The sequence below is a fragment of the Ranitomeya variabilis genome, chromosome 1, assembly GCF_051348905.1.
Source record: "Ranitomeya variabilis isolate aRanVar5 chromosome 1, aRanVar5.hap1, whole genome shotgun sequence".
NCBI lineage: Eukaryota > Metazoa > Chordata > Amphibia > Anura > Dendrobatidae > Ranitomeya > Ranitomeya variabilis.
Genome location: NC_135232.1, coordinates 659,165,303 through 659,183,864, shown reverse-complemented (window position 1 = coordinate 659,183,864; position 18,562 = coordinate 659,165,303). Strand labels below are relative to the sequence as shown.

Genomic DNA, 18,562 nt, shown 5'->3' with positions numbered 1-18,562 from the left:
ATACCAAAGAATTTGTGTTTGCAATCATTTTCAGGAAGAAACTGAGTATTATCTGACAGAATTGCAGCGGTGTCAATACTTTTGGCCACAACTGTATAGCCTCCTGTGTAAAATGTGAACCCCTATATAGCCTCCTTTATACAGTGAGCCCCGGTATAGCCTTCTGCATAAAGTGTGAGCCTCTATATAGCCTCCTGTGTACAGTGTGAGCATATATAGCCTATATACAGTGTGAGCCCCTATATAGCCTCCTGTATACAGTGTAAACTCCTATATAGCCTCCTGTGTCCAGTGTAAGCCCCAATATAGCCTCCTGTGTACAGTGTGAGCCTCTGTATAGCCTCCTGTATACAGTGTGAGCCCCCGTATAGCCTCCTTTATACAGTGAGCCCCCACATAGCCTCTTATATAGTGTAAGCCCCAGTATAGCCTCCTATATACAGTGTGAGCCCCTACATAGCCTCCTGTATACAGTGTGAGCCTTCGTATAGACTCCTATATACAGTGCAGGCTCGGACTGGCCCACAGGGTAACGGGAATCACCCGGTGGGCCCCTGTGCAGATCTGGGCCCCCAACCCCACTGTATGGGCAGCACTTGGCATAATTCACTCTGTACAGAAAAAAAGCAGTATCTCATCATTCATTAACCACGCTGCCCAGTTTATTATTATATAGAGATATAGATAAATTTGTGAACTAAGATAGTATAATATTTGCAAGCAGGTGAAAAATGGGCCCCCCAAAGTCAATGTTACTGGTGGGCCCTTGTCACACCCGTCTGACACTGATACAGTGTAAGCTCCCAAATAGCCTCCTATATACAGTATGAGTCTTCACAACCCAAACATATATTAAAAAACCCATACAGACATACTTGCCTCGTTCCCCTGGCCCTCTGCTGCGCCCCCCGAGGCTCCACTTCTGGTCTGGCCAGTGCGTTCATGTCGGCACCAGCTGATGACGCATCGGCGGCTTCCCAGGAACTGTGCCGTCATTCTATATCGTCTGTAGCGCCAGGAAGACCCCCTGCCGGGATATGTGATGATGACGGCATACAAAACATTACAATGATGGCAATCTGACGATGGGGCCCCCCAAAGCTTTGGGCCCCAGGCAGTAGCCCAGATTGCCTTTATTATAATCCGCCTGAGTACAGGGAATATAATATACACCTGATTACATGGGATATGTGACCATTCCCCTATTATCTATGTATACGCCATGTTCATTGCCCCCTAAGGCCTCTTTCACACTTCAGTCTTTTGGCGTCAGTCTGAAACCGCCATTTTCCTCAAATAGCGGATCCGCCATTTTTGGGGGGCGGATCCGCTCCAAAAAGTAGATACTTTTCCCAGACAACCCCCAAGTAACAGATCGGTCAAAAAAACGGATCCATTAGAACCGTTTTCTCAACAATTGTGACGGATCCGTCACTATGTCGGAGCAGACTGACGCCAAACAACTGAAGTGTGAAAGAAGCCTAACATGTACAGGGAATATAATATACAGTGAATTATGGTCATTCTTTCTGTTTATTTCTTTTCTTCATTCTTTTTAGCACGTATGCGGGATAAGGCGCTTTAGTTGGGGGCTTTGCAGACATCGCAGGAGGTGGGTAATCTTGCTGCAATGGCACAGAATTTTATGTGGGGTTTTTTTTTTTTTTTTTTCCATTTTTGGGGAGCAGAGCAGCGAACACGAGGAGGGGATATTTTGCCTTTAGCAGTATTTCCTACAAGTGGCCAGGAAACCTGGGGAAAGCTACCAAAGTGAACACAACTGAGGCCGGCCGCGGCCTGAGCCCTGCGGTCTCCATGACAACACGCCTCTCCCCGCGCCGCCATCTTGTTAGAGTCATATCCGGAGGTTCTCGGTCGCCATTTCATTCTCGGGAAGCGGCGGTGGCGTTGGTGAGTGTGCGGCGGTGGGTGCAGGAGAGGGCGCGGGGCCGCTCGGGGAGCAGTGGGAGTGGGGCGAGGGCCGTTATTACACCTCCCCCCGGGGCTGGATATGAGGCTTCTGTGATACGCATGTCCGGTGTCTCCGGGCTGCAGGGAGCGGGGAAAATGGAGGCTGTGCACGGTGTGTGCCTGCAGCCCGCCAGAGCACGCTGGGATTTGTAGTGTGCCCACAGGCGGGTGATGGGCCTGCTCCTTAGTATTGTCTGGGGACATGTGATCTGTATGGCTGCGGGTGTCATGTGGCCCAGGCCGGGGCCTCCATTGCCTCTTGTGTTCCCTCCATAATCACAAGCCCACATGATGGCAGCAGATGCCGGGGAGGCCGCTGTACTAACAGCCCCGAGGCCTAAGGCAGAAGAAAGGCCGGGCTCCTCCATCTATAGGATCCGCCAGCGATCGCCTCATGTTATAGTGTAACAATCAAGTACTTGTCTCCAAACAGTGTGTAGAAATACCAAGCCCTTCCTGTAGGGGACGCACTCATCTCGATTTTACATTCAGTGGCCTGTATCCTCTCCTCTGAACTGTCTTGTTATTAGGGTGGGGGAACATTGGCCACCTCCAGTCCCCCCAGAGATCCTGTAAATTTGGGGGGAGGGGTCTCAAACTCTGCTGGGTATATGGGGCCCACATAGAAAACATTTGAACTGGGAGGGCACATTCATTGCAGGACACAGTGACATTTTTAGTGAAGCCAGACTTTTTTTCCTATACACCTTTGATCTTTTTTTACTAACATTTTTTAATGTAGTTTTTTTTTTAAATGGCATTTATCATATGAGTTATGGTACAGTTTTATAGCTCTGGTCGTTAAGGATGTTGTGATATCAAACTTTTTTTGTTTAGTTTATATAAAAACAGCATTTTTAGTGGCAAAATATTTTTTCATGCTTTGTTTTATATAAATTTTTTCCCCATCCCGGCCCCCTCCTTCGAGTACCGTGCCCCCATCCCGGCCCCCTCCTTGGAGTACCGTGCCCCCATCCCGGCCCCCTCCTTGGAGTACCGTGCCCCCATCCCGGCCCCCTCCTTGGAGTACCGTGCCCCCTCCTTGGAGTACCGTGCCCTTATCCCGGCCCCCTCCTTGGAGTACCGTGCCCCCTCCTTGGAGTACCGTGCCCCCTCCTTGGAGTACCGTGCCCCCATCCCGGCCCCCTCCTTGGAGTACCGTGCCCTTATCCCGGCCCCCTCCTTGGAGTACCGTGCCCTTATCCCGGCCCCCTTCTTGAAGTACGGTGCCGCCGATGTTGGCTTATGACATTACTGCCATGCGCTGGCACCCTCTGGCTGGCATTGTTACTGCTCTGCAGACAGCTGGTCCAAGGAAGCACATTCAGCTGAAATATATCTGGCGCCTGTGGCTGCGATAGTCAAGGGGTCTTCAGTACCTGTGGGCTGCATGAAGCAGCCTCAGGGGCCGCGTGTTTGACACCCCTTGTACAGTTTTATCACTGTGGATCCTATATTTTCAGGGCCTCTGGTGGTCCCGAAGGTCTGATACCAAATGCATGTTAAATGGTGGCGCCTTTTTTTTTTTAACACCACATTTTTAATTTTTTCCCCTCTTTAACCCCTTCATGACCCAGCCTATTTTGGCCTTAATGACCTTGCCGTTTTTTGCAATTCTGACCAGTGTCCCTTTATGAGGTAATAACTCCGGAACGCTTCAACGGATCCTAGCAATTCTGAGATTGTTTTTTCGTGACATATTGGGCTTCATGTTAGTGGTAAATTTAGGTCGATAATTTCTGAGTTTATTTGTGAAAAAAACGGAAATTTGGCGAAAAATTTGAAAATTTCGCAATTTTCACATTTTGAATTTTTATTCTGTTAAACCAGAGAGTTATGTGACACAAAATAGTTAATAAATAACATTTCCCACATGTCTACTTTACATCAGCACAATTTTGGAAACAAATTTTTTTTTTGCTAGGAAGTTATAAGGGTTAAAATTTGACCAGTGATTTCTCATTTTTACAACAAAATTTACAAAACCATTTTTTTTAGGGACCACCTCACATTTGAAGTCAGTTTGAGGGTTCTATATGGCTGAAAATACCCAAAAGTGACACCATTCTAAAAACTGCACCCCTCAAGGTGCTCAAAACCACATTCAAGAAGTTTATTAACCCTTCAGGTGTTTCACAGCAGCAGAAGCAACATGGAAGGAAAAAATGAACATTTAACTTTTTAGTCACAAAAATGATCTTTTAGCAACAATTGTTTTATTTTCCCAAGGGTAAAAGGAGAAACTGGACCATGGACGTTGTTGTCCAATTTGTCCTGAGTATGCTGATACCTCATATGTGGGGGTAAACCACTGTTTGGGCGCACGGCAGGGCTCGGAAGGGAAGGAGCACCATTTGACTTTTTCAATGAAAAATTGGCTCCAATCTTTAGCGGACACCATGTCGCGTTTGGAGAGCCCCCGTGTGCCTAAACATTGGAGCTCCCCCACAAGTGACCCCATTTTGGAAACTAGACCCCCAAAGGAACTTATCTAGAAGCATAGTGAGCACTTTAAACCCCCAGGTGCTTCACAAATTGTTCCGTAAAAATGAAAAAGTACTTTTTTTTCACAAAAAAATTATTTTAGCCTCAATTTTTTCATTTTCACATGGGCAACAGGATAAAATGGATCCTAAAATTTGTTGGACAATTTCTCCTGAGTACACCAATACCTCACATGTGGGGGTAAACCACTGTTTGGGTGCACGGCAAGGCTCGGAAGGGAAGGAGCGCCATTTTGGAATGCAGACTTTGATGGAATGGTCTGCGGGCATCATGTTACGTTTGCAGAGCCCCTGATATGCCTAAACAGTAGAAACCCCCCACAATTGACCCCATTTTGGAAACTAGACCCCCCAAGGAACTTATCTAGATGTGTAGTGAGCACATTCAACCCCCAAGTGCTTCACAGAAGTTTACAACGCAGAGCCGTGAAAATAAAAAATCATTTTTCTTTCCTCAAAAAAGATGTTTTAGCAAGCAATTTTTTATTTTCACAAGGGTAACAGGAGAAATTGGACCCCAATATTTGTTGCCCAGTTTGTTGTGAGTGTGCTGGTACCCCATATGTGGGGGTAAACCACTGTTTGGGCGCATGTCAGGGCTCGGAAGGGAAGTAGTGACATTTGAAATGCAGACTTTGATGGAATGGTCTGCGGGCATCACGTTGCATTTGCAGAGCCCCTGATGTGCCTAAACAGTAGAAACACCCCACAAGTGACCCCATTTTGGAAACTAGACCCCCGATGGAACTTATCTAGATGTGTGGTGAGCACTTTCAACCCCCAAGTGCTTCACAGAAGTTTATAACGCAGAGCCCTGAAAATAAAAAGCAATTGTTCTTTCCTCAAAAATTATGTTTTAGCAAGTAATTTTTTATTTTTGCAAGGGTAGCAGGAGAAATTGGACCCCAACAGTTGTTGCCCAGTTTGTCCTGAGTACGCTGGTACCCCAAATGTGGGGGTAAACCACTGTTTGGGCGCACGTTGGGGCTTGGAAGGGAGGGAGCACCATTTGACTTTTTGAACGCAAGATTGGCTGGAATCAATGGTGGCGCCATGTTGCGTTTGGAGACCCCTGATGTGCCTAAACAGTGGAAACCCCTCAATTCTAACTTCAACACTAACCCCAACACACCCCTAATCCTAATCCCAATCGTAGCCATAACCCTAATCACAACCCTAACCCCAACACACCCCTAACCACAACCCTAACCGCAACACACCCGTAACCCTAATTCCAACCCTAATCCTAACCCTAATCCCAACCCTAACCCTAATCCCAACCCTAACCACAACTGTAACCCCAACACACCCCTAACCCTATCCGTAACCCTAACCACAAGCCTAATCTTAACCCTATTTCCAACCCTAGCCCTATTTCCAACCCTAACTCTAATTCCAACCCTAAGGCTATGTGCCCACGTTGCGGATTAGTGTGAGATTTTTCCGCACGATTTTTGAAAAATCTGCAGGTAAAAGGCACTGCGTTTTACCTGCAGATTTACAGCAGATTTCCAGTGTTTTTTTGTGCGGATTTCACCTGCGGATTCCTATTGAGGAACAGGTGTAAAATGCTGCGGAATCCGCACAAAGAATTGACATGCTGCGGAAAATACAACGCAGCGTTTCTGCACGGAATTTTCCGCACCATGGGCACAGCGGATTTGGTTTTCCATAGGTGTACATGGTACTGTAAACCTGATGGAAAACTGCAACGAATTCGCAGCGGCCAATCCGCTGCGGATCCGCGGCCAATCCGCTGCGGATCCGCAGCCAAATCCGCACATGCCATAACCCTACCTGTAACCCTAACCCTACCCCTAGTTCTAACCCTAACCCTAGTGGAAAACGAAAAAAAAAATTTTTTCTTTATTTTATTATTGTCCCTACCTATGGGGGTGATAAAGGGGGGGGGTTATTTATTATTTTTTTTTATTTTGATCGCTGTGATAGAACCTATCACAGCGATCAAAATGTACTTGTAAGGAATCTGCCGGCTGGCAGATTCGGCGGGCGCACTGAGCATGCGCCCGCCATATTGGAAGATGGCGGCGCCCAGCGAGGAGACGTACGGACACCGGGAGGATCGGTAAGTATGAAGGGGGGGTGGATTGGAGTACAGGGGGGGTGATCGGACCACAGGGGGGGTGAATACAAACGAGGGAGGGACAGGAGGACGGGGGAGCCGGCAGGCGGACGGAGGGGACCGGACCCCATAACGGAGGACTGGGGGGGCGATCGGTGGGTGTGGGGGGGGTCACTTAAGTATTTCCAGCCATGGCCGATGATATTGCAGCATCGGCCATGGCTGGATTGTAATATTTCACCAGTTTTTTAGGTGAAATATTACAAATCGCTCTGATTGGCAGTTTCACTTTCAACAGCCAATCAGAGCGATCGTAGCCACGGGGGGGTGAAGCCACCCCCCCTGGGCTGAAGCACCACTCCCCCTGTTCCTGCAGATCGGGTAAAATGGGAGTTAACCCCTTCACCCGATCTGCAGGGACGCGATCATTCCATGACGCATACGCTGCGTCATAGGTCGGATTGGCACAGACTTTCATGACGCAGCGTATGCGTCAAAGGTCGGGAAGGGGTTAAGCTGCCCACAATTTTACACTAATGATCCTCACTGAACTTTTATACTGCAAAAATGTGAGCCTTGGATATTTTGGTGTTTGTCAGCTGCCCCTGGATATTTGGTGTTATTGGCAGACAGATTGCAGACACGTTGTACCATTAGTTCTCATGTGTCAGATTAGTCTGGAGGGAACATCGTTGCCATAGGCAATGATTGACTGCAGCTTTCTGCTAGGTCGTAATCTGTGTGTGATCTGTTCTATAAAATAACACAAAGTTTAGAAACTGCTAAACCCCAATTCCCCCCCACCCCGCCCGGACCGATCAGTAGAGGGCAGAGACGCTTCCCTTCTGTTAGCCCAGGTTTACATTACCAACCAGTGCTGTTCAATAACCATAAATCGCCGGCATATCTGCCAGTCGGCTGTAGTTTAATATCCCGTCTACACTGGCTGACCGCACTTCAGATGGACACAGTGACCGGCGCTTGTAAGTTGCATTGCTCTCGACTGCTAAAATCCTGTTTATGGGATGATGTGCTGCCGAGAACAAAGATCCTAAGGCTATGTGCACACGTTGCAGATTTGCTTGGGGAAATTTCTGCACAGATTCTGCATCTCTTGGCAGAAAATGCAGTGTAAATTCCGCATGGTTTTTTAATGCAGATTTTTATGCGTTTTTGTAGATCCATAAAGCTAAATAAAGATAAATTATTTTTTAAAAAAAAGTGATGTAATTTCCTTGTTCAAACTCTTCAGCCAGATACCCTCATTAATATTAAAGACCCACACACCAGCACTATGTAGGAGCAATAACATAATTAACTGACATATGCTGTAGCAAAAAAGCAACTGTCAGAAATCTGCGTGAAATGCAATGTTTATTTTATTTTTATTTTTTTTAAATGTTAAAAAAATTGCGTCGGCTTCCGCATAATTTTCATAACCAGCAGAGGGAAAGCCAGCGGCTGAGGGCAGATGTTGTTTTGGAAAGGAGCCAATAGCCATAAAGGTTCCCAGACTATTAATATCAGCTCACAACTGTTTACTTAGCCTTTACTGGCTATTTTACAGGGGAACACCAGAAAAAAATTGACATGGGGGTCCCCCTGTAAAATCAAACCAGCAAAGGCTGCGCAGACAGCTGCGGGCTGATATTAAGACTGGGAAGGGGCCATGGATATTGGCACCCCCCAGGCTAAAAACATCAGCTCACACCCGCCCCAGAAATGGCGCATCTTTTAGATGCGCCAGTGTTGGCACTTAGCCTCGCTCTTTCCACTTGCCCTGTAGCGGTGACAAGTGGTTCATATTTGTGGGGTATTGTCAGCTGACATCAAGCCCACAGGTTAGTAATGGAGAAGCATCTGTAAGACACCTCTCCATTACTGACCCCATAGTTACATGATAGACCCAGCCTGAATAAACTCCTTTATTTGAAATAATCACACAGACTCCTTTATTGAATCTTAATTTACCATACTTACTGAACGCCTAATCCCCGACTCCATCGTCTCCTGCCAAAAAAATAAAATAATAAACCAGCATATAATACTCCCTGTCCGACGTAGTCCATTTAATACCGAGTGTCCCACGACAATCTCACGTGCAGAACAGTCACATCGGGTGATGTGACTAATCTACCCGGTCTCCGGCAATACACTGACAGGAGATAATCACTCTTGCAGTGTATCAGTTCTGGTTCTGTCACTTACGGCACCGCTGCGTGAGAACTTTCCCACGCAGCAGTGCCGTAAGTGAGAGCACCGGAGCTGATCAGCTGATGAACTCCGGTGAACTCTCAAGGCGGCGCAGTGATACACTGACGGGAGGTACCGTATTTTCCGGCGTATAAGACGACTTTTTAACCCCTCAAAATCTTCTTAAAAGTCGGGGGTCGTCTTATACGCCGGGTACAGATAAAATGTGCATATGGTGGGTGGGGGGGGAGTGGTCCCGATGACTAAGACAGGGGGCGTTCTCACAGTAAAGTGTGAGTGGAGTATATCCCCCTATTACCTCATTGCGGCAGCGTGGGGGTCTCTGTGCTGGGAGCTCTATGGAAAAACTCCGTGTGCACTACTATCAAATGGTGCAGAGACTAGGTACCCAAATCCTTCTATGAACAGTAAAGAAAGTCTCGCACTCAACTTAAATATTTTTGCAGATTTACTAGTACTGGAGTAGCACTGGAGAAACGTTTCAGCCTTAACTAGGCTTTCATCAGTCACGTGCTATGTCTTTCGAAGTGTATCGACAATATTTAGCACTAAAACGCAATTCATGCGTGTGACAGTAAATGGCCGTCTTGTGGAAGCATGAAGTGACTATGAGGCAGGTAGTGCTATCACTTAATTGATAATGTCAGAAATTTAGAGGTGATGGCCTCCAAGAGCGGCCGGTCATGTGATCTGGCGGCTGGAGGGAAACCGCTGTGGTGAGTGATCCTCTCTGACGCGGTGTCAAGGACAAGCGGTGGACCCAGAGCACCCACGGCACAGAGCACCCACGGCACGAAGAGGAGCTGCCGCTCCCAGCACATAGACCCCCACGCTGCCGCATTGAGGTAATAGGGGGATATACTCCACTCATACTTTACTGTGAGACGCCCCCTTTCTTAGTCATCGGGACCACTCCCCACGCCAAAAAGCACATATTCACCGGCCCTATAAGATGACATACGGCGTATAAGAAGACCCCCGACTTTTAAGAAGATTTTATATTTTAACTGGAAAAGTTGGGGGGTCGTCTTATACGCCCAGTCGTCTTATATGCCGGAAAATACGGTAATCGCTCCTACAGTGTATTGCTGGAGGCCGGGTAGAGCGGTCACATCTCCCAATGTGACTGTTCTACACGCGAGATTGTCGTGGGACACTCTGTATTAAATGGACTACGTTGGATCATTATTTGCTGCGTTTTTGCTGCTGAAAATCCAAGGACATAAGCATGAACAAAGAGAAGAAAAAACCGCATCAACAAATGCGCAACAAATAAGGCACCTGAACCTGAGTTTTTGACGCAGCTTCTTTCCTGCCAAGAAGATCAGGTTTTGCTGCAGAAAAAAAAGCAACAAAAATGCCCTGTGTGAACTTACCCAAAAGGTGTTTGCTGCAACTACAATATTAATGACGCATTCTTGGGTTATAAGATTGGGGGTCCTACATCCCGGCACGCTAATGGCCTCTTAGCTGCTAGGTGTGAACAGTGAGTTGGCGCCAGACACCGCATCTTCGTACATTTAGTGGCTGCCGGGATGTCAAACATTGTAAACTCTGCTGTCCTATGCATTGAGCAAAAGCAATACCGAATGCATCCAGGGCTTCACATGGCTGCCAAAATGGTTGCCATTGTTAGCCCGCATCATTGTTTCATTGTCAGACATGGCGGCCAAGGGCACCCAAGTGATTTTATTTTTATTTATGTTCCTTTTTTTTTGTTTGTTTTTCATCATCTTTCAAAATCCATATTATGTAAATATATATGTTTATTTATTTTGTGCATTTTAACGGGCCTTTTACCATTTAATGTACTGAAAAAGTGGGAAACCTTTTTGGCCAGACAGCTGCACCATTTCAGTGTCATTGTCAGAGATTTCTGCAGCATTCCTGGTACATGGAGTGTATCTGTAGTGCAGTCATTTTCTTACTGTGTTCTATGAGAACACATAGTAAATAATGCTTGGGGGGACAAGCAACCAGTCATCGCCTCCGGGTCAGTAGTCCAAAAATTAACACACTGCACAACCTTTACCCAGGATCACATGTTCTGGCTAGGAATTATGACAAATGCAGGATCATGTAAGCCCTATAAGAAAAAAAAATTATATTCCTTTGATCCCCCACTGCTACCTCTCCTCGGGTTTGCTGCAACCAATCACTGTGTGCAGCATTTTTACTTTGATTTTGATAATCGCATGTTAGTTTGTTCTTTGATTGCAGGATACTCCAAAAATTTTAATAAGGAGTGAATTACAAAGCTGCTCGTTTTTACCAGCACTTTGCAATTTTACTCATTTAAAAAGCCCATTTAAAGGAGCGTTCCAGTTATTGCAGAATATTATACCAATGGCTAAAAGACTGCGTTCAGAAAGAGTAAAAAAGAAAAAAGTATGACTTGTAATTGATGTGCACAAACTAATTGATGAATGTGTGCCAACTTTAGGGAAGAGTTGTTTGGCTGTATAACTGTGACGAGGATCCCAGCGCAATGCTCGGACTGGCTGGCAGCTCTCCTGATTTCTATGCAGCTGTCACCCTCAGGTCAGGAGAGCTGCCAGCCAGTCCGAGCATTGCGCTGTGATCCTCGTCAGTTATACAGCTGTCTATCTCTTCCCTTAGGCAGATGAAAGCCATAGCAGTGAGTTGCTGTGATCTTTCCATTGTTTGGGTTCGTTCCCACGACTATATTTTTGGGGTCTGAGAGCGGTCTGTGGATAAAGCTGACCTCACACGGACCAAATGTTCGCATGAGAAAAATTTCAGCATACATTATTCGCTTCTAAATTGAGGATGAGACTCGCCTATACAAGTCTATAGGTCCGATCCATCAAGGTGTTTGTAGAAGAATTCTGGTGTGAAGCGCTAAGAAATGTTGCAAACTTTTTGCACAACTCGAAGTTGCTCGACAATGTGGTGACTTTTGCCATTTTTACACCAATCCTGGCCAGTTTCTCCAAAGTGAGCGGAGCTGGGGTGAAGCCGCCTTGTCAATTTCATTAAAATGTATGCCACTTCAGGGGTGAAAATTTCCAGACATGTACCCCAGTCCCCTACCAGAGTATCACTTCTGCCAGCTAATTTATTAAAGGGACTCCAGTCATTGATATACACCTCCCCACCTGCTTGGTTGCCATCTATCACCTTCATTCTTTTTTTTTTTTTTAATATGTAAATCTTCATTTTTTTATTTTGTCGCGTGAACTTAAAAATTAATTGCACAATCGATTAATCTTGTGATTAAACGTCCGTTTCCCTGCCAGATATAGTGATTTTGTAGGGAAATGAATGACCGCAGCCATATAAGTACAGTCCGCATGGCCATAGTGCCATACGTCTTAGCGCACAGTGTCCATATATAACGCAGCCCCGGCAGCCAGCACCTGCCTCGTTCTAGGACTAGTTATCATCCATCTACTAGTTGTTTAGTGGATAATGATTGGTTATAACTGAAATACCCCTTTAAAGCTGCCCATGCACATAACGTGGACATTCTAGCTGATTATTATTACGGTAATTTATTTATTTGTTACTGGTTTTTGTTGATCCTTTTTTAAAACTGTAACTCTCCCATTCATCTGACATGACCCTATTCAGGGGAATGGGAGCAATTTTTAGTAGCAAAAATTTCTTGAAAAAAAATTCAGTAGCATGGGATCTGCCCTCATTATACATCCATCTGCTTCAATAGATGAACGGACACATTTGTTGTTGGCCATGTGGAGCCTCCTTAGCTGGAGGCCTTGCGGTATGGGGTCTGTTTTGCCTCTCTTATGCATTCCAGTGTATTTTTTCGCTTGCACAGAGGCACACGATGTACGTTCTCATGCTTCTTACAGATGTACCCTTAGTTGGCAGGAGCTTACAGAGGTCATCCATAAAGGGGTTATTGGAGCTCCTCTTTGTAGGGTAGTGTACCACACGCAGAATCAGCAAGATAAGGAGTTCTCCTGCAGTTTTCCCTTTGGCCAGCAGATGGCGGTGTGAGGACAGTCAGCTTCTGCACAGCAGCAGTGTGCCAATGTTAATGTTTACCATCTTCTATCACAGCACTTTGGTTGAGCGCTCAAGGGGAGAGAGTATGGAGGGTACAGGGCGCTCTGATCGGTGATACCTTGCCCAGGCATTATGCCATGTACTATATTTGATGTGTGCTCATTATCATACAGAATAGCTTTTCCAAGTTAACTATACTCTTATTATTTCCACCATTGTAATGACCCAAATGTACACTATTTCTGAAACTAAGAGCCTGGATCACCCCTACCATCTGATTTTGATGATCTGTGTGATTTTAGAGGACTGTTAAATAGAACTGCCTAAGAGTAAGGCGTCAGTGCAGTGGAACAGATCCTTTGTCGTATGCAGTAAGTACATGTTACTTCCTAGATTCGTCCTCACAAGTAGGGAGCCATACATTGTTCCCTAGTATATTTGTGCTCACAGGATGTCGGATCTCCATTGGCTGTCCTTCCCATGGGTTCTCCTTTTTCATCTCCACACCGTCACAATCTGCTGCTGATTTTGTTTTTACTGCCAATGAGTGATCAGTTGCATTGAAGATGGTCATCACTTTGGCAAACATCTGTAAGTTTAGCAGTGGGCTTTAAAAGGGGTTGTCACTAGTGATGAGTGAGTATACTCGTTGCTCGGGTGGTCTCCGAGTATTTGTTAGTGCTTGGAGATTTAGTTTTTGTTGACACAACTGCATGATTTATGGCTGCTAGCCAGCCTGCGTACATGTGGGGGTTGCCTGGTTGCTAGGGAATCCCCACATGTATTCGGGTTGTCTAGCAGCCATAAATCATGGCGCTCTGTCAACAAAAACTAAATCTCCGAGCACTAACAAATACTCGGAGATCACCCGAGCAACGAGTATACTCGCTCATCACTAGTTGTCACTTTTCAGAAAACTTTTCCTGATCTACACTGTTCTTTTCTTTTTGGGTCCAGCACTGTCTCCACAGCCGACTCATCTCTGTTGTTTGGCCACAGTGCAGACTTAGCATCGGCAACACTGCAGCTAATCGGTGAGCACAGCAGCTCGTGCCATCTACATTGATTGTCTGAGCTCAGTGATTGTCTGCAGTCACCCGGAGACCAGCTGCTGGCCCCTGGTTGTTTGGAGAACATTATGGAGTTTTATCCCTTACAACGAGCTGTACATATCAGGAAAAGTTTTCTGAGAGAGGACAACTCTTTCAAGTTACGTTCTGTAAGGCACTTTGCATCATTCCACTTCCAGGGGTTCACATCTCACCAAGGACACCTGCAAGGAGTTTGTATTTTCTCTCTGTGTTTGCGTGGGTTTCCTCCAGGTTCTCGGGTTTCCCTCCACACTCCAGAGACATACTGATAGGGAATCTAGATTGTGAGCCCCAATGGGGACAGCGATGATGTCTGTAAAGAGCCATGGAATATGATGGCACTATATAAGCGAGTATAAAATCCATCAGCGGCAGGCTGCCATTATATGCTGGTAGGTGTAGTTGACTGCTTACCCAAACATCTATCTTCACATCTTTCCACTAAGAAATAATAACAAGAGGTTAAAAGTGAAAAACGACATATAATTGTAATCTCCCATCTCAGGGGTATATGACATCTGCGCGGGAGCCAAGCTCCTGGGAATTCTGTCTCCTCCTTTGTGGTGAGACTAGGAGTTCCCCCTGTTATTCCTGGTCTTCACACTGACAGAAGAAGACATGCACTGTTCTGCTTGGAGCTGGAAACCTGGAAACTCTCAGGGTATATGAAACGCAGATATGATATTCTAGGGTTGTGTACGTTGGTGACTATAATGGCTATACTTGCATGTTATATCGTGTACGTCTCCAAGTGGATGTCCACTGATATTTTAGGGAGATCATGTCTGTTTCACTAGGTAGTCCTCACATTGGTCCTATGTATTGTGCTGCATGTAACCATTTGTGTCTTTCTAGAACTAGAGCATTGCAAATGTAGCTTTGTTTTTTCTTCTTTTCTCCAGATAAGATGAGCGGTTGCAGAGTGTTTATAGGGAGGCTTAGTCCTCATGCTCGTGAAAGAGACGTGGAGAAGTTTTTCAAGGGATATGGACGTATCCGAGAGATTAACTTAAAAAGTGGATTCGGCTTTGTGGTAAGTGTTGTGTTAGATTATCCACGTAAGTGTTAACTTGGTTCTCCTGCAAGTGACAGTTGGATAAGTGTCCTCCATGATAAACTCTGGGGAGATGGAAAAATAGACTTGTTGGCAGAACAACAGCCTCGCTGTTCTACCACTCATGTTCCTGGTATCCATTGTGGACCAGGCTTTATGGAGATGCCAGTACGTGTGAAGCTGGGTGTAGATGTGAGACCTTTTCCAGAGCTCAAATTAGTGACTTGTCTTCTCCACATTTGCATCCACTGGGTGTGATGTTTCAGCGCTACATCACATTCCTAATAACACTCCATACTTGTCATATTGGCTCCTCTTCCCAGGACCGCTAAATAATCTCAGAAAATAATAAGCATCGTGCTAAAATCTGTGAAGATTTATCTTTTCTTGGATGAAAGCTACAGAGTTGTGCAGTGAAGCCGCTGTATGCAGCAAGATCAATTACGTTTTATTCACATTATTTGTCAGAAGTAGAATCTGCAGAGGGAAAATCTATAATTGAAAGACTCAAATTTGGTCTGTTTTTTTGTTTTTTTTAAACCCTCCTGGTTTTGCCATGCAAATCTTGACCAAAAACATGAATGTGTGAATATTTCCTTTAAAGGGTTGGTCTGCAGCCAATCCTAAATGTTCCATCTATTTAATGTAATAATTTCATAGTTTTTCTAATATTAAAAAGTCCCTACCATTCACTTTACTCTGCTTGTTTGTTTTTCCTGTATAACACTTCCATTTTGATGTTTTATTTGAGACTCCCCGGTGCATGCTTTGATACTCATCATGGCACAGGTTCTGAGGTCAGTGCTCCAGCAGCTTCCCCTTCCTGAAATGGAAGTGTCATCAGTGACACTTTTTAGGAGTTGGGCTAGTCCCTGCTCTTCTGAGCCTGCTTTGGTTGTCAATTTTAACGTATGCTCAATACAAGCTCCCTTGCCACTGTGCAATATTCTTTTTACAATGCGCAGTGACAGTGCACTCCCCTCGCTAGCTCTAATGAGAAGTGCCAAGTGAGCGCACTGTCAGTGCAGATTGAAAAGGTGAGAATGCAGTGAGCATAGCCCAGCCCCCAAAACAGATGGTGCTGAAAATGAGTATCGAAGTGTTAAAAAAAAAAAAAAAAAAAAACGGAGGAGAGAGGAACTAGTAAGGACTTTATAATTAAAGCATATTAAAAAAGCTATTAGCATATTACATGAAATAGACCTTTAGGATTAAAATCCACTTTAGTCTTGGCCCCTATTTTAAAGTGCACTACTGTCATATGTTAGGGAGCATTAGTTTCATAGCTGATATGTTGACAGTTGGTGTCGCAGTGAGAAGTTTAGTTTCCCTGTGGCTGCTTTAGAGAGTTTGGTTTTTACTCCCACTTGTCATATTGCTGCGCTCCAGACAGGTTTGAAAATGGAATTTTTTATTTTAAATGTGAATTTTTTTAAGCAGACCTGCAAAAAAACACTTCAGCTATGGAGTTTTTCTTGTTTGCATTTCAAAATCAACATCAATGTGAACATAACCAAAAAACACTGAGATTTCCTCTATTATTGGAAAACAAAACTGAAAAACATGAGCTGGAATATACAGTACAGACCAAAAGTTTAAACCCACCTTCTCATTTAAAGATTTTTCTGTATTTTCATGACTATGAAAATTGTAAATTCACACTGAAGGTATCAAAACTATGAATTAACACATGTGGAATTATATACTTAACAAAAAAGTGTGAAACAACTGAAATTATGTCTCATATTCTAGGTTCTTCAAAGTAACCACCTTTTGCTTTGCTGACTGCTTTGCACACTCTTGGCATTCTCTTGATGAGCTTCAAGAGGTAGTCACCGGAAATGGTCTTCCAACAATCTTGAAGGAGTTCCCAGAGATGCTTAGCACTTGTTGGCCCTTTTGCCTTCACTCTGCGGTCCAGCTCACCCCAAACCATCTCGATTGGGTTCAGGTCTGGTGACTGTGGAGGCCAGGTCATCTGGCGTAGCAACCCATCACTCTCCTTCTTGGTCAAATAGCCCTTACACAGCCTGGAGGTGTGTTTGGGGTCATTGTCCTGTTGAAAAATAAATGATGGTCCAACTAAATGCAAACCGGATGGAATAGCATGCCGCTGCAAGATGCTGTGGTAGCCATGCTGGTTCAGTATGCCTTCAATTTTGAATAACTCCCCAACAGTGTCACCAGCAAAGCAGCCCCACACCATCACACCTCCTCCACCATGCTTCACGGTGGGAACCAGGCATGTAGAGTCCATCCGTTCACCTTTTCTGCGTCGCACAAAGACACGGTGGTTAGAACCAAAGATCTCAAAATTGGACTGATCAGACCAAAGCACAGATTTCCACTGGTCTAATGTCCATTCCTTGTGTTCTTTAGCCCAAACAAGTCTCTTCTGCTTGTTGCCTGTCCTTAGCAGTGGTTTCCTAGCAGCTAGTTTACCATGAAGGCCTGCTGCACAAAGTCTCCTTTTAAGGCCGGAGACACACTGGAGCGAGATACGGCCGAGTCTCGCTGGTTAAAAGCAAGCTGTGGCACCGGCACTCCGGAGCGGAGCGTGCAGCTGCGTAGTAATACATGGAGCTGCACGCTCCGCTCCGGAGTGCCGGTGCCACAGCTTGCTTTTAACCAGTGAGACTCGGCCGTATCTCGCTCCAGTGTGTCTCCGGCCTAACAGTTGTTGTAGAGATGTGTCTGCTGCTAGAACTCTGTGTGGCATTGACCTGGTCTCTAATCTGAGCTGCTGTTAACCTGAGATTTCTGAGGCTGGTGACTTGGACAAACTTATCCTCAGAAGCAGAGGTGACTCTTGGTCTTCCTTTCCTTTCCTTGTAGCACTTGATGGTTTTTGCAACTGCACTTGGGGACACTTTCAAAGTTTTCCCAATTTTTCGGACTGACTGACCTTCATTTCTTACAGTAATGATGGCCACTTGTTTTTCTTTACTTAGCTGCTTTTTTCTTGCCTGATACAAATTCTAACAGTCTATTCAGTAGGACTATCCGCCGTGTATCCACCAGACTTCTGCACAACACAACTGATGGTCCCAACCCCATTTATAAGGCAAGAAATTCTGTGGCATGTGATTAGGGATCAGCTGACGCCGCACAGTCTGAAGAAGGCAGAGGGAGATGAGTGAGAGGTGAAGACATGCACTGCGCATGCCCATGAATCCCAGGCCCGCAGTATGAATAAATCAGAAGACACTGCGGGGCGGGATCTCGGGCAGCGCGGCCGCACAGGCGCAGTCAGCCTGACATCAAATGATGTCAGAAGACTGGCAGCGCTAACTGCGCATGGCCAAGGGATAACATAACAGCGCAGGCTACGGGACAGTTTCAAACAACGCTGAGGAGGCGGCGCCAAGGGGACATGAATGACGGCTGTGCTGCGTCTAATTAGAGGGGAAAGTCCCGCCTCCCTGGCAATTTCACGGTATGAGGGGGCACATTTTATAAGTGTTTATTTCAGCGTGTGCAGGGAGCATAACTAACGCTAGGTTCACATTGCGTTAGGGCAATCCGTTAAGCGCTAGCGGATTGCGCTAACGCAATGTGTCTATAGGGATCGCGTTTGCCGATCCCCGATCTGCGCTAGCGAGGAACGGACCTCGGGAGCACCAGAAAATGACGGCACATCGCTAGCGCGTGC

General features: G+C 45.6%; 1 protein-coding gene across 7 annotated transcripts in view; it reads left to right on the top strand.

The window, feature by feature from the left end:
* Positions 1-1,761: 1,761 nt before the first annotated feature.
* Positions 1,762-18,562, top strand: part of LOC143775067 (serine/arginine-rich splicing factor 5-like) — a 34,815-nt gene continuing 18,014 nt past the window's right edge. For 3 of the 7 annotated variants that reach the window (XM_077262907.1, XM_077262910.1, XM_077262904.1), the window contains exons 1-2: positions 1,801-1,911; positions 14,734-14,889. In XM_077262907.1, coding sequence (XP_077119022.1) covers positions 1,816-1,911; positions 14,734-14,889 — 252 coding nt within the window. In that variant the 5' untranslated portion in view covers positions 1,801-1,815. The other 4 variants (XM_077262930.1, XM_077262926.1, XM_077262915.1 and 1 more) reach the window with 4 other exon arrangements.